Source organism: Schistocerca gregaria, chromosome 4 (genome assembly GCF_023897955.1).
Source record: "Schistocerca gregaria isolate iqSchGreg1 chromosome 4, iqSchGreg1.2, whole genome shotgun sequence".
Lineage (NCBI taxonomy): Eukaryota > Metazoa > Arthropoda > Insecta > Orthoptera > Acrididae > Schistocerca > Schistocerca gregaria.
In genome coordinates, this window is record NC_064923.1 from 651,565,813 (window position 1) to 651,579,521 (window position 13,709).

Here is a 13,709-nt window from a genome sequence, read left to right on the forward strand (position 1 = left end):
CAGGTAATGATGGAAGGTAAAACTATGGAACAAGGTCATGAGTCATGCCTGAATAGTTCAGTTGCCAAGACCATTGACCATGAAGTCTCAGTGTGGCACACAGTTTTAATCTGCCAAGCATTTCAAAACAGTGCACATTCACAACAATCAATCTTCAATCTTTCCTACACCTTTTGCTGCCCACTCTCTTTTACAGCTGCCCCTCCCCCCCTCCACTCTCTCTCTCTCTCTCTCTCTCTCTCTCTCTCTCTCTCTCTCTCTCTCACACACACACACACACACACACACACAGTGGGAGGGGGGAGAGGGAGAGAGGGGGAGGGAGGGAGAGCACATGGGCTTGTGTCTTTTTCTCTCTATCATTTCATCTTGTTCAGAATGAATACTGATTAAAACTTACCTCTCTTATTTCTCTGTTATACAGACAAGTGGGCACCTTCTTCACACTGACACAGTTATCATTAAGTACCTCATAAGATATGCCAAGTCGCCTAAACTCTTCTTCAAAGTTTTTCATAATTCGACAGTCCTTGCTGTTTAAAGGAAGCACAATTTCAGATTTCAATTCTGTTGCTTTAAATGTATGCTTTCTATCTTCTTCCATGTATTCTGTGACAACATAAACACAAATTCAGAGGTTATAACGAAAACAAGAAAGTCTAATATTCTTTTATATTATAATCATTTTACCTTTCATTAATGTTTCCAGTCTTATCCTCTCATGTACTGCATGCTGATCAAAAGCTCCTATTACATGAGGTACTTTGTCTTCCACAAAACTACAATATACGATAATAAATTTTTTGTCACATTGTCCAACAACCTAAAAAAAAGGAAGATCTAAGATACATTGCTGATGAAACATTATGAAGTAACAAAAATGGTATCAAAACAGTACACTTATTTGGAACTTACATTCAACTGAACATTTAAAAAGGACCAGAAGTAGCACTGTATCTGTGACAATTTTTGGTGTACATAAATTCTTTTGCAGAGATAACAGGGAAGGGTGGGTGAGACTCACAAGGGGATGATAATCATCATTTACTAATAAGTCTTGAAGCTTCAGAAGAAAGTAACAGTGGCTATACTGGCTCCAAAATGCTGAAACTGCTGTAGTTCTCCTTCTAAACATAAAATTCAACCATCTGACAAACAGTGGACTACAAACTCAGTGGTACAAAATACACTGACAGAAATGGAAGGGGCTACACCATGATGCACCAGTTCAATACTTAACAAACTTTGTGGAGGTGTTCATCACTGGGGTATTAAATGATTAAACTTTTCTCCCATTCAGAACTGATGTTCATCATGAACATTGCTGGTTGGAGGGTGGTATAAAGTACATGTCTTCCCATCACATCCCAGGCATGATCTGTGGAAGACAAATCCAGGACCAGCCAGACCAGTCACACATCTGTAATTTGCCATTTGCCATTTGGCAAGGCTATGCAACAGGCTTAACCATTTTTGCCACATACTAGTAAGCATTCATCCTCCCTTCAACTAGTAATAAATCAGTCCTGCCATCATATCAAATGGCTTTCCATATAACGATTCCAGAAGCTGGAAAGGTTTGGGTCTTGAGAATCACTGCTTCCTGTAACCTTTTACTGTAACATTTATGGCGTCAATCCAACTGCCACAAACAATAACAAGATTCACATTTGAATACCATAGTTGGCTGTGGCTCTACGACATACAAGTTTCTGTTGTCTCTGGTGAGATGTCAGCAATGAACAATGCATGGCAACTCTATGTCTCAACTGGGGTGTAACATATCATCTTAGAGAAAATTACCATGATACTTAATAATTCTTTTTTTTAATAGTAAATTTTCAGACAGTATATTGTGAGGGAAATGTTCTATTATCACGTGAAGGTAATGTGGGGTTCATGGGTGCAGCATATCTGCAAGACAGGATGACAAGTTTAGAGTCTCCACCTGCTATGGCCCACTTATTCTTAAACATCGTGGCTTAGAGGTGTTTTATGGCCTTGGAAGAATGGCACTTATAATAAAAATAGTGATGGAAAGAAAGCCAATGTGCACTCGGTATGTCTGCTGGGGGACCTCATCCGAGATGTGGAGGCAGCCTTACCTGTGGCTATTGAGCATGCAGGGTGCAGACATCTGCATGTTGTCACTCACGTCGGCACCAACAATGACTGTTGCATGGTTTCTGAGGTGATCCTCAGTTTGTACATGCTGCTGGTGGAGGTGATAAAGACTGCTCGTCTTGTGCACGGGTACAAGCAGAGCTCGCATTTTGCAGCATTGTTCCCAGAGTTGATCAGGGTCCTTTAATTTGGAGCCAAGTGGAAGGTCTCAACAAAAGGCTTCCAAAAACTCTGTGACACTCTTGGCTGCAGTTTATAGACTTGTGTTATCATGTGGGGATTTGTATGACTCCCCTTGATAGGTCAGGGGTGCACTACACAAAGGTAGCAGCTACTCGGGTAACAGAGTACTTGTGGAATGCCCATGAGGATTTTTGGGCTAGGCAGTAGTTTGAGGTACTCTGATGAACACTTGCCAGTCAGTATGGAGCAAGGAAAGTCAAACAGCATTCAAAATGAAGACAATTTGACTGTCACAATTTTATCAGTAAACTGTTGAAGTATTTTTAATAAAGTTCCCGAATTTACTGCCCTCCACGAAATTTCTTGCACTCAAATTATTCTTAGGACTGAGAGCTGGTTGAAACCCAAACTGGAAAGCTCCAAGTTATTTGGTGAGTCATGGAACATATATTGGAAAGACAGATTAGAGGCCATAGGAAGGGGCAAGTTCATTGCAATTGACAAAAAGATTGTCTCTAGTGAGGCCAAAGTTGAATGTGACAGTGAAGTCATCTGGTCACGGATAACAGGTGTAGGTGAAATCAAGTTAATTGTTGGGTGTTTCTACCAGTCAACCGATTGTACTGAACAGTTGTAGAGTCATTCAAAGAAAGTCTATGGTCAATAGCACATAAATATCCATAGCATGCACTACTGATTGGAGATGACTTTAAGCTGCCGAGTATAGACTGGGATGTCTATGGATTCATTGCAGGGCATACAGACAGCCAGTCATGCGAAATACTTTTTAACACATTTTCTAAAAATTGTCTTGAGCAGCTAGCTCAACAGCTCACATGCAATGGAAATATCTTAGACCTTGTAGCTAAAAATATGCCGGACCTTACTGGCAAAGTAAATATAGAAATGGAGATTAGTGATCATGATGTCATTATAGTAACTATGATTATGGCAGTTAATAAATCAGTCAAGAAGACTAAGAGAGTGTTTCTGCTAGACAGAGCAGATAAGTAGTTATTAACATCTCACTTAGACAGTGATTTGGCAAAACTTAGTTCCAGTAAGGGGGATGTAGAGGAATTATGGGCAAAGTTTAAGCAGATTGTAAATTGTGGTCTGGAGAGTTGTGTGACTAGGAAGTGTATAAAAGATGGAAAAGACTCACCATGGTTTAATAACAAAATTCAGTGGTTGCTGAGGAAGTAGAGAGGCTGTTGCACTCTTGGTTCAAAAGGGAACACAAAAATGACAACAAGCGGAAGTTAGTATAGATTCTTGGGTCTGTGAAAATATCTACGCACGAAGCATACAACTACCACTGTCACGCATTAGCAGAAGATCTGGCAGAGATCCTGAGAAAATTCTGGTCATGTGCAAAATCACTAAATGGGTCTAAGGCTTCCATTCAGTCTCTTATTGACCAGTCTGGTATAGCAGTTGAAGATAGCAAAACGAAAGCTAAAGTTTTATGTTTCATGTTCAACAAATCATTCACACAGGAAAAATGTACAAACATACTGTCATTTGACCATGAGACAGACTCCTGTATGTACAACATAGTAATAAGCATACCTGGTGTAGAGAAACAACTGGAAGATTTGATAGCAAATAAATTACCAGGTTTGGATGAAATCCCAGTTTGATTTTACAAAGAATACTCTATGGCTTTGGTCCCTTACCTAGCTTACATTTATCATGAATCTCTCACCCAGCACAAAGTTCCAAGTGACTAGAAAAAAGCCCAGGTGACTCCAGTATGTAAGAAAGATAAAAGAACGAACCAGCAAAATTACAGACCTATATCCCTAACTTTTGTTTACTGCAAAATCCTTGAACATATTCTCAGTTTGAACATAGAAAACTTTCTTGAAACTGAGAACCTTATTTGCACAATTCAGCATTGTTGTAGAAATCTTGTTGTGCGAAACTCAACTTGCCCCTTTCTCACATGATGTACTGAGAACTATGTATGAAGGGCAATAGGCAGATTCCACATTTCTAGACTTCTGGAAAGCATTTTGAAATGGTGCCCCATTGCAGGCTGTTAACAAAGGAACTAGCACATGGAAAAGTTCACAGATATATGGGTGACTCAGAGGCTTTTCAAATAATAGAACCTAATACATTGTCCTCGACAGCGAGTGTTCATCAGAGACAAGGGTATTGTCAGCAGTGCTCCAGGGCAGTGTCATAAGACTACTGCTGTTCTCTGTATACATAACTGATTTGGCTGACAGGATGGGCAGCAATCTGCAGTTGTCTGCTGATTATGCTGCAGTGTATGGTAAGGTGTCAGAGTTGAGTGACAGTAGGAAGATGCAAGACAACTTAGACAAAATTTCCAGTTGGTGTGATGAATGGTAGCTACATGTGGAAAAATGTAAGTTACTGCTGATGAGTAGAAAGATCAAACCGGTAATGTTCAGATACAGTATTACTAGTGCCCTGCTTGACAAAGTCAAGTCACTCAAATCTCTGGGCATAATGTTGCAAAGCAATATGAAGTGGAATGAGCATGTGAAAACTGTGGTAGGTAAGGTGAATGGTTGATTTCAGATTATTGGGAGAATTTTAGGAAAGAGTGGTTCACCTGTAAAGGTGACTGCATGCAGGATGCAGGTGTAACCTATTCTTGAGTACTGTTGAGTGTTTGGGATTTGTACCAGGTTGGATTGAAGGAAGACATTCAAGCAATTGAGACGTGGGATGCTAGATTTGTTAGCACTAAGTTCAAACAACACGTAAGTGCTACAGAGTTGCATCAGCAACTCGAATGGGAATTCCTGGAGGAAAGGTGACATTCTTTATGAGAAACACTATTGAGAAAATTTAGAGAACTGGCATCTGAAACTGAGTGCTGAACAATTCTACTGGTGCCAATATGCATTGCACGTAAGAACCACAAAGATAAGACACAAGAAATTATGGCTCATATGGAGCCTACAGTCACTCTGTGAGTGGAATAGGAAAGGAAATAGGAGGGTAAGTCAATTATTATCCACAATTTAGTTATATTTTTGTTTGTTTTGGTAGTACTGTCATTTTACATTGATGACGAATGCTTTGTTTATTTGTTGTTACATCACTGCAATTTTCAAGCTGCTAGGTTAGTTTTATTATCGCTGCCGTGCTGTTAATCATGGCTGCTCCACTGTCTATTTGCACCAAAGAACAGCAACGCTCAGCGATCCATTTTTTGTGGCTGGAAGGTGTATCAGGGGCTGAAATTCATTGAAGACTTTCGGCACAGTGTAGGAACAGTGTTTTGCCACAACAGAGTGTCTACAATTGAAAAATTCTGAAATTGTCGCACAAGTGTTACGCATGATGAACGAGCCGGATGAGCGTTTACTGCCACAAATGAAGAAACCATTAAGCATTCACATGAAATGATTCTCTTAGACAGATGATTAACTATTGACAAAGTGGCACATTGTCTGCAAATTAGTCACGGTTCTGCCTACGGCATCATCCACAACAGACTTGGGTTTCATAAAGTTTGAGCAAGATAGGTCCCAAAACAACTCACACAGTGGCATACACAAATGCACTTGGACATCTGCAAAAAATATTTGCATCGTTATGTTAATGAAAGGGACAACTTCTTAGACAGGATCATTACTGATGACGAAACATGGATCCATCATTATGAGCCGGAGAGTAAACAGCAGAGTATGGAATGGAAACATCAAAATTCGCCTAGCAAGAAGAAGTTCAAGATCCATCTGTCTGCAGGAAAAGTTATGTTTACGGATTTTTGGAATGCACAAGGTCCAGTACTGGAACATCATGGAGAAAGGGGCACAACAATAAACAGTGTACATTACAGTGAGATGCCTACTGCCAGACTAAAGCCTGCAATTCAAAGCAAATGTCAATGATTGCTGTCAAAAGGTGTTGTGTTGTTGCACGACAATGCCTGTCTGCATACTGCTGCCCACATTGCTGAAATTCCAGAAACTCGAATTTGAAGTATTGGATCATCCTCCATATAGTCCTGATCTTGCCCCTGCTGACTATCACTTGTTTGGTTCACTCAAACAGGCATTAAGGGGCCGTCAATTTGCCTCAAGCGATGCAGTGAAAGAAGCGGTGCATTCCTGGCTCGCAGCTCAATGGAGAACCTTCTTTTACGAGGGCATCAGGAGGCTTGTACAACAATGGACCAAGTGCGTTGAAATGCAAGGACACTATGTCGAAAAATGATGTTCTTGTTAAGTTTCCTATTTGATTACAGTAACATTTTATAACTACTCTGCAGATAATAATTGACTTACCCTTGTAATAAGTAGTGGTACAGGTTACCCTCTACCGTGTGCTGTATGGTGGCTTGCAGAGTATCTTATGTAGATGTAGACATCACAGAAGTGAAACAAAAGAAGACATAAAAGAACTGTTATCAGAAGAAATACTTCCCATCATTTAGGAAAAAGTTGTGATTTCATTACAGTTTGCATGTTCAAGCACAAGAGCAGCTGCAGATGTAAAGCTGTCCTCATCAAGTAATAACTAGACCATTTGTCTAAGCAGCCATTCAGAGTTTAAGAGTAACAGCATTCACAGTCTGAAAATACACACTATTTCAGACATAGAGAACACTTCACTGATGACACTGAGCACACTGAAACTGTCAAGCCCTTTCTCACGGATAAACTGCAAATACAAAATCAAGAGGTGACTAGAGAATTAGTCAACAGAAAACAAATAACTAGATTGAGATAAGTCACAGTTAGTACATTATCTGACAGCAATATAAGGAAACTGAAGAAACTTAATTAATTTTCCCCCACAAAGCAGATCAAATGTAGCTAAAAATTAGTAAAGTTACAAACTTAGTAAAAAATATGAAAAATTCTATGTGGATTACAAGAGATGAAATGAGTAAATATAACACCTCTCCTTGTATTTAAGGAGATGAGTGATCAACAGTCACAAAAACAACAATATTCTTTTTCAGACTACACAGACACACACTGTTACATTGTCCTAGTGTTGCAGAGATACAGCTGTGAAGTCTTCTAGTGAGTGGAGTTGAGCAGATGAGACGAAAAAGGATTGAAGGTAGATTTAACATCCCACTGATGATGAGGGCATTGGAGACAGCACACGCTCAGACAGGGTAAAAATGGGGAAGAAATTGGTCACGTCCATTTCAAAGGAACCATTCTCGCATTCACCTTAACTGGTTTAGAGAAGCCATAGAAAACCTGAATCAGGATGACCATACTCGGATCTGGACCCAGCGCCTCCCGAATGCATACGCACTGTGAAAACCACTGCACCACATAGCTTGATTAGACAAACAAGATATTGGTGAGGGGGAAATTGGGGTGAGTGGAGAAGGGGTGGACAGTATATGATACCACTTTGTTCTCCTGATTTCAGAGAGTGTTTCTCTTCCCACACATTTCCACCATGCGGAATGCTGAGCTGCTACATAAAAGGATACATTTATCCTTAACTGCAGTTGTGATTATTATATTGCATGTATTGTACACTGCCTGAATGAGGCATGATGACAACAGAGCTATCTACTAGAGATATCGGACCACAGAAGCTCCCAGTCATCTACACATAAATTCAAGGATATCCAGGCACTAAGAGTGAAGGTCTTATTATTATAATGATTGTAACGAATTAAAAGGCATTCCTTTGTTCATAGTGAAAATGGTCTATATAAATTTTATTGAGAGTTGGAAGTAAAGGCCCAGGCACTGCAATTTGGTGACCTCTTCCCCCCTCCTCAGTCATCAATGCGGTGACTGGATTGAGGTGGACCACCATGAATTCCTCTCCTGTGCCAACCATTTCACCACAGAGTAGCCCTTGCAACATTCATCTTCGATCATTTGCTGGATGTATCCCACTCTCTGTCTTTCTCCACAGTTTTTGTCTTTTACTGCTCCCTCTCGGACCTTGGAATTTATTCCTTGATGTCTTAACAGATGTCCTGTCATCCAGTCCCTTTTTCTTGCCAGTGTTTTCTATACATTCCTTTCCTTCCAGATTTTGTGGAGAACCTCTTCATTCCATACCTTATCAGTCTACCTAATTTTCAACTTCTTCTGTAGAAATTCATCTCAATTGCTTCGATTCTCTTCTGTTCCTGTTTTACCACAGTCCACGCCCTACTGCCACACAATGCTATGCTCCAAACATACATTCTCAGAAATTTCTTCCTCAAATCAAGACCTATGTCTGACACTAATAGACTTCTCTTGGCAAGGAATACCCTTTTTGGCTAGAGCTAGTCTGCTTTTTATGTTGTCCCCCATCCATCATGGGTTATTTTTAGTTTGCTGCCTAAGTACCAGAATTCCTTCGCTTCATCTACTTCTTTACCATAAATCATGATGTTAATTTTCTCACTGTTCTCATTTCTGCAACTTCTCATTACTTTCGTCTTCCTTTGATTTACTCTCAGTCTATATTCTATACTCATTAGCCTGTTCATTTCATTCAAGAGATCCTGTAACTTTCTTCACTTTCACTGAGGATAGAAATGTCATCAGTGAATATTAACATTAATAGCCTTTCACCTTGAATTGTAATCCCACTCTTGAATCTTTCTTTTATTTCTGTCATTGCTTTTTTGATGTATGGATTGAACAATAGGGGTGAAGGACTACATCCCTGTCTTACACTCTTTTTAATCTGTGCACTTCAATCTTCATCCTCCAGTCTTATTGTTCCCTCTTAGTTCTTGTACATAATGTACAAGGGTTGACTGAAAAGTAATGCCTCCACCTTCATTACTATTCAACAGTTGGCAGTATTGGTATGCAGCAGGCATTACATCAAAACTCTGTGAACTCTGAAAAAATGGCTATCAAGAGTCCAAAAGGAAAAGGGAAATGTTTTCCTACAGCACTACAATGCCAAACCACACACTTCACATGCCACCACAGCAGAACTTCAGAGACTGAATCTCACCACCATACGGCATCCTCCATACAGTCCAGATTTAGCACCATCTGACTTCCATCTGTTGCCGATAATGAAAGACGATCTATGGGGACATCATTATGCTTCTGCTGAAGATGTTGAGAGGACTGTGAGACTGTGGTTGCGGAAAAAGAGTGTCAACTTCTTACGTGACAGCTTCAGAAAACTTGTTCATGATTGACAGAAATGTATCCAATGGGCAGGTGATTATATGGAAACATGAAAAACCGGTAATTGAAGATCACATTCTAAGGATTATTTCTGCATCTGATTTATTAAAATATTCCCATACAAACCCATTTAACAAAGGTGGAGGCTTTACTTTTCATTCAACCCTCGTATGTTAACTGCCTTTCCCTATAGCTTAACCATATTTTTCTCAGAATTTCAAACATCTTGTACCATTTTCATAGAGAAATGTTTTTTTCAGGTCAATAAATCCTATGAGCGTGTCTCGATTTTTCTTCAGTCTTGCTTCCATTATCATCACAACTCCAGAACAGCATCTCTGGTGCCTTTATCTTTCCTAAAGCCAAACTTATCATGACCTAACAGACCCTCAATTTTCTTTTCTGTTCTTCTTTATCAACAACATTCTTGCATTTGTCAGCTCTTACAAACTTGGGAATTCTGTGGATGATGTTACTCCAAAATTCTGCTGCAATATCGCTACTCTTGCATATTCAACACAGTAATGTTAATAATCATTTTGTTGCCACTTCTCCCAGTGATTTTAGTAATTCAAATTGGGTGTTATCTATCCCTTATGCAGTATTTGATTTGATGTCTTCCAAAGCTCTTCTAAATCCCTTATCTCTTCCCTGTAAACTTCTGTTTCTTCTTCTATCACTTGATCAGGTAAATCCTCCCCCTCAAAGAGGCATTCAAGGTACTCTTTCCACCTATCCACTCAGTCCTCTGGATTTAACAGAGGAATTCCCATTGCACTCTTAATGTTAATGTCCTTGTTTTTAATTTCAAGATGGCTGTTTTGACTTTTCTATATGCTGAGTCTTTCTGACAATCATTTCTTTTTCAATTTCTTCACATTTTTCATGCCGTGATTTCACCTTAACTTCCCTGCACTTCCCATTTATTTCACTGCTAAATAACTGGTATTCCTATATTCCTCAGTTTCTCTGAACATTTTTGCACTTCCTTCTCTCATCGATCAACTGCAGTATTTCTTGTTACACACAGTTTAATTGCAGTTGCCTTTCTTGTACCTACATTTTTCTCTCCAACTTCTATGATTTCCTATTTTAGTCCATTCCTCTTCATCTGAACTGCCTACTGAGCTATTCATTATTGTAGTATGTACGGCCTTGGAGAACTTCACGTGTCTCTCTTCACTCCTTAGTACTTCTATATCACACTGCTTTGTCCCTTTTGATTATTTCTGAATAGTCTCTTACACTTCAGCCTACTCTTTGTCATTACCATATTGTGATCTGAGTCTATATCTGCCCTCGTGTATGCTCTGCAATCCATTATCTGATTTCAGAATCTCTGCCTGACCATGATGTAATCTCAGAAATCTTCCTGTATGTCTCGGCCTTTTCCACATATAACTCCTTCTCTTAACTCTTGAACAGAATATTTGCTATTACCATCTGAAATTTATTGGAGAACTCAATCAGTCTTTCTCCTTTCTCATTCTTACTACCAAGCCCACATTGTCCCATAGAAGAAACACCTTCCCCTACAACTGCATTCCAATCCCCTTGAAAATCTATCTTCCTTTACGTACTGAATTACCCATTCAATATATGAGTTGGTGGCCTATAACACTGTATACATTTATATTAAAACACAGGAGGATAGCATGTTTTAATTCTCAAGCTCGACATGGTGTTTGGGGAGGATTGGTACAAAATTGTGTAGATTAATATTGTAGGATTTTTTATGATATAATGATGGCAACACCTTTAGAGGAAAAGTCTATTTTTGTTGGTAGGTTGGAAAGTGGCAGTGTCAATTAGGGCTAGCCCTAATCTTTCTTTTATTTTTTTTTTTTGGATGAGTAAGCTTAGTTGTGAGAGAGGGATAGTTAGATGCTTATTTTGAATCAGCACCACACCATTCAGTTTACTAATTTTGATAAAACAAATGCACTGATTGTCCAAGATACCATGGCCCTAATTTGTACACAAAATTTGCAACAATTCTTACCAGTATTGCATTTTTAAGTTAATGAAATTAATTGAAGGTGACTATTGCTTCTTGTGCCTATCTGCGACTCAGCATCTCCGTTATATGGCAAGTAGCAACTTTCCGTTTCATAATATTGTGACTGTTACTTTTTTAGGCTTTTCTTGAATTAGCCATATTCAACTGGTGACATTTTCCACAAGAAACAATGGTCTGTGGTCATATGAGACAATTATTAAAAATAAAAAAATTAAAGAGGCTGGAAAAAGGAATGTCAACATGAATTAGAAAACATAAAACATGGCTATCAGAGACCACTATACGGAAGTTGTGCAGGGCCAAAATTTTCAGTAGTCTGTATGACACATGTATCACTTGTCATCATGCCTATTTTATGTAGTCAGAAATAGAAAAAAGAAAACTATGGTATCTGATATAATTGTCAATGTGACAGCCAGGCTCATTAGAAATGATAGCCGATATAATCAGCAATTTTCTGGAAATATCACCTGTGCTTGAACATCACTCTGTTGGCAAGATATTTTGTCATTACTGGGATCTTCGATGCTCTGAAAGTTTGTGCACACAATTTCAACCAGTTGGAGAAGAGCATGTGGACATCCTACCATGATGATCGAGCTACTGGAGACTGCTATAATTCAACATTTGCAGTTTGGTGGTATCATGCCAGATGTCAAATGCTGTTCTACACACATGCTGCAGAGAACAACAGATTAGTCTGTGATAAACAATTTATTTATTTGTGTTCTCAGTAGTATTGAATGTTGAGACCTTTTGGAGTGTGGTACTCTTTAATATTTTTAGTGGTAATAGTTAAAGAAAATATAAAGAACAAAAGCTGATAGAGGTAGAAATTAAAATTCTGTTTGCTTATTTTAATGTATAATGGTAGTCAGCATGTAGGGGAACGCACATGAAATGTTTAGACAAATCATGGAGAAGATGACCAAGGTAAAAAATGAATGAAAAAGGAAATTAAGGCAGATGGAAGAGGACATAAAACAAGAAATAAAACTGGTGTTGGGGATATTAAAAGGGAAGATACAAAATTTGTGCTTTTTGTGGTTGTTAAGGACCACACAGAAATTGTAAATCATGAGATATCCAAACCTAAACTTGAATAGAATCAGGGAATTTTTCAGTTGGAAGTGAGACAGGGTAGGTATGGCAAAGAAGTAGCTGAAGTGAAACAGGATGGAGAGCACAATTCTGCCTGCACTAAATCAATACAAAAAAAAAAGAACATTAACAAGAAGGAACAACAAGTCAACACATATTATGCAATTCAAGGACAGTGAGGATGCCAAAATTGCCACGCCTCAGAGATGGGTCTTAGATAAGTTACAATCATGCGATGAAATGCTTGACAGTGTGAGTGAGACTCAAGGAATAAACCCTTGAGCTTGCCAGCATCATATGGTTCTGTGTTTTTTACTCCTCAGCTTATGAGGAGTAAAAGTGTTTGATTTATGGTACCAGTGAGGTACAGTGAACTTAGAGAGTTTTACCTCAATCAAACAGTTTTCACAAAGATTCAGATCAAAGCACTGGTCAAAGAAGCACAAATAAACTTAGGCTTTGAAGTTTTTAGCCTGATGCCATACAGAGAAAGGTTGTGTGGTTATCAACATTTAGGAGAATATTGTCTGAATGAAGAGAAGCATTCAAATGAGTTGATTAAGAAGCCCCGTTTAAAAGAAATACACACCAGTCATTTACCAAATAGAGTGTCAGAGGGACTGTGTGAGAAAAGGCAGAGCAGTACACAACAATTATTAGAATTTCTAGGTAACCTAGATGATTTATTCAATTCTAGAAAAGTTATCAACACCGAGAGGACAAATATTTTGGATGTCAGTAGAGAAGAAAACTATAACCACAACGGAAGACAGAGGTCTGGAAATAAATTTAATGAAAGGAATAACAATTGCTATATGAAAAGGCAGAATTATAGTTACCAAAATTATAGAGAGAATCACACATCAAAAACAGTAGAAATTAAGGAAGAGAAAACAACAAAAAATCATTTGCACTAGCCAAGTACTTCAAAGTCAAACAGTCATTTAGAACAGCACTATTAAGATTCCAAAAAAAAACCATTGTTAAAGAATGAGTTGTTGTAATAGCTGGAGAGAGGAATCCTCAGTACCGGTACATAATTTGTGTGTGACAGGAACACTAATGAAGGAAAGAGTACATATGGTTGTGGATACTGGGAGTCAAGCTAGCGTAATACCCAACAGAATTTGGGAGGAAGACCACAAAAAATGGAAGTATCCTTCTGT

At 38.7% G+C, this 13,709-nt stretch overlaps 1 protein-coding gene across 8 annotated transcripts in view; it reads right to left on the reverse strand.

Moving 5' to 3' along the window:
- Positions 1-13,709, reverse strand: part of LOC126267340 (DNA mismatch repair protein Mlh3-like) — a 127,580-nt gene that overhangs the window by 20,423 nt on the left and 93,448 nt on the right. For 7 of the 8 annotated variants that reach the window (XM_049972460.1, XM_049972459.1, XM_049972455.1 and 4 more), the window contains 2 exons: positions 691-823; positions 401-609 (listed from right to left, as the gene is read on the reverse strand). In XM_049972460.1, the coding sequence (XP_049828417.1) occupies positions 401-609; positions 691-823 (342 nt within the window). Of the gene's footprint in view, positions 1-400; positions 610-690; positions 824-1,064; positions 1,128-13,709 lie in introns of those variants that run through there. The other variant, XM_049972462.1, reaches the window with a different exon arrangement.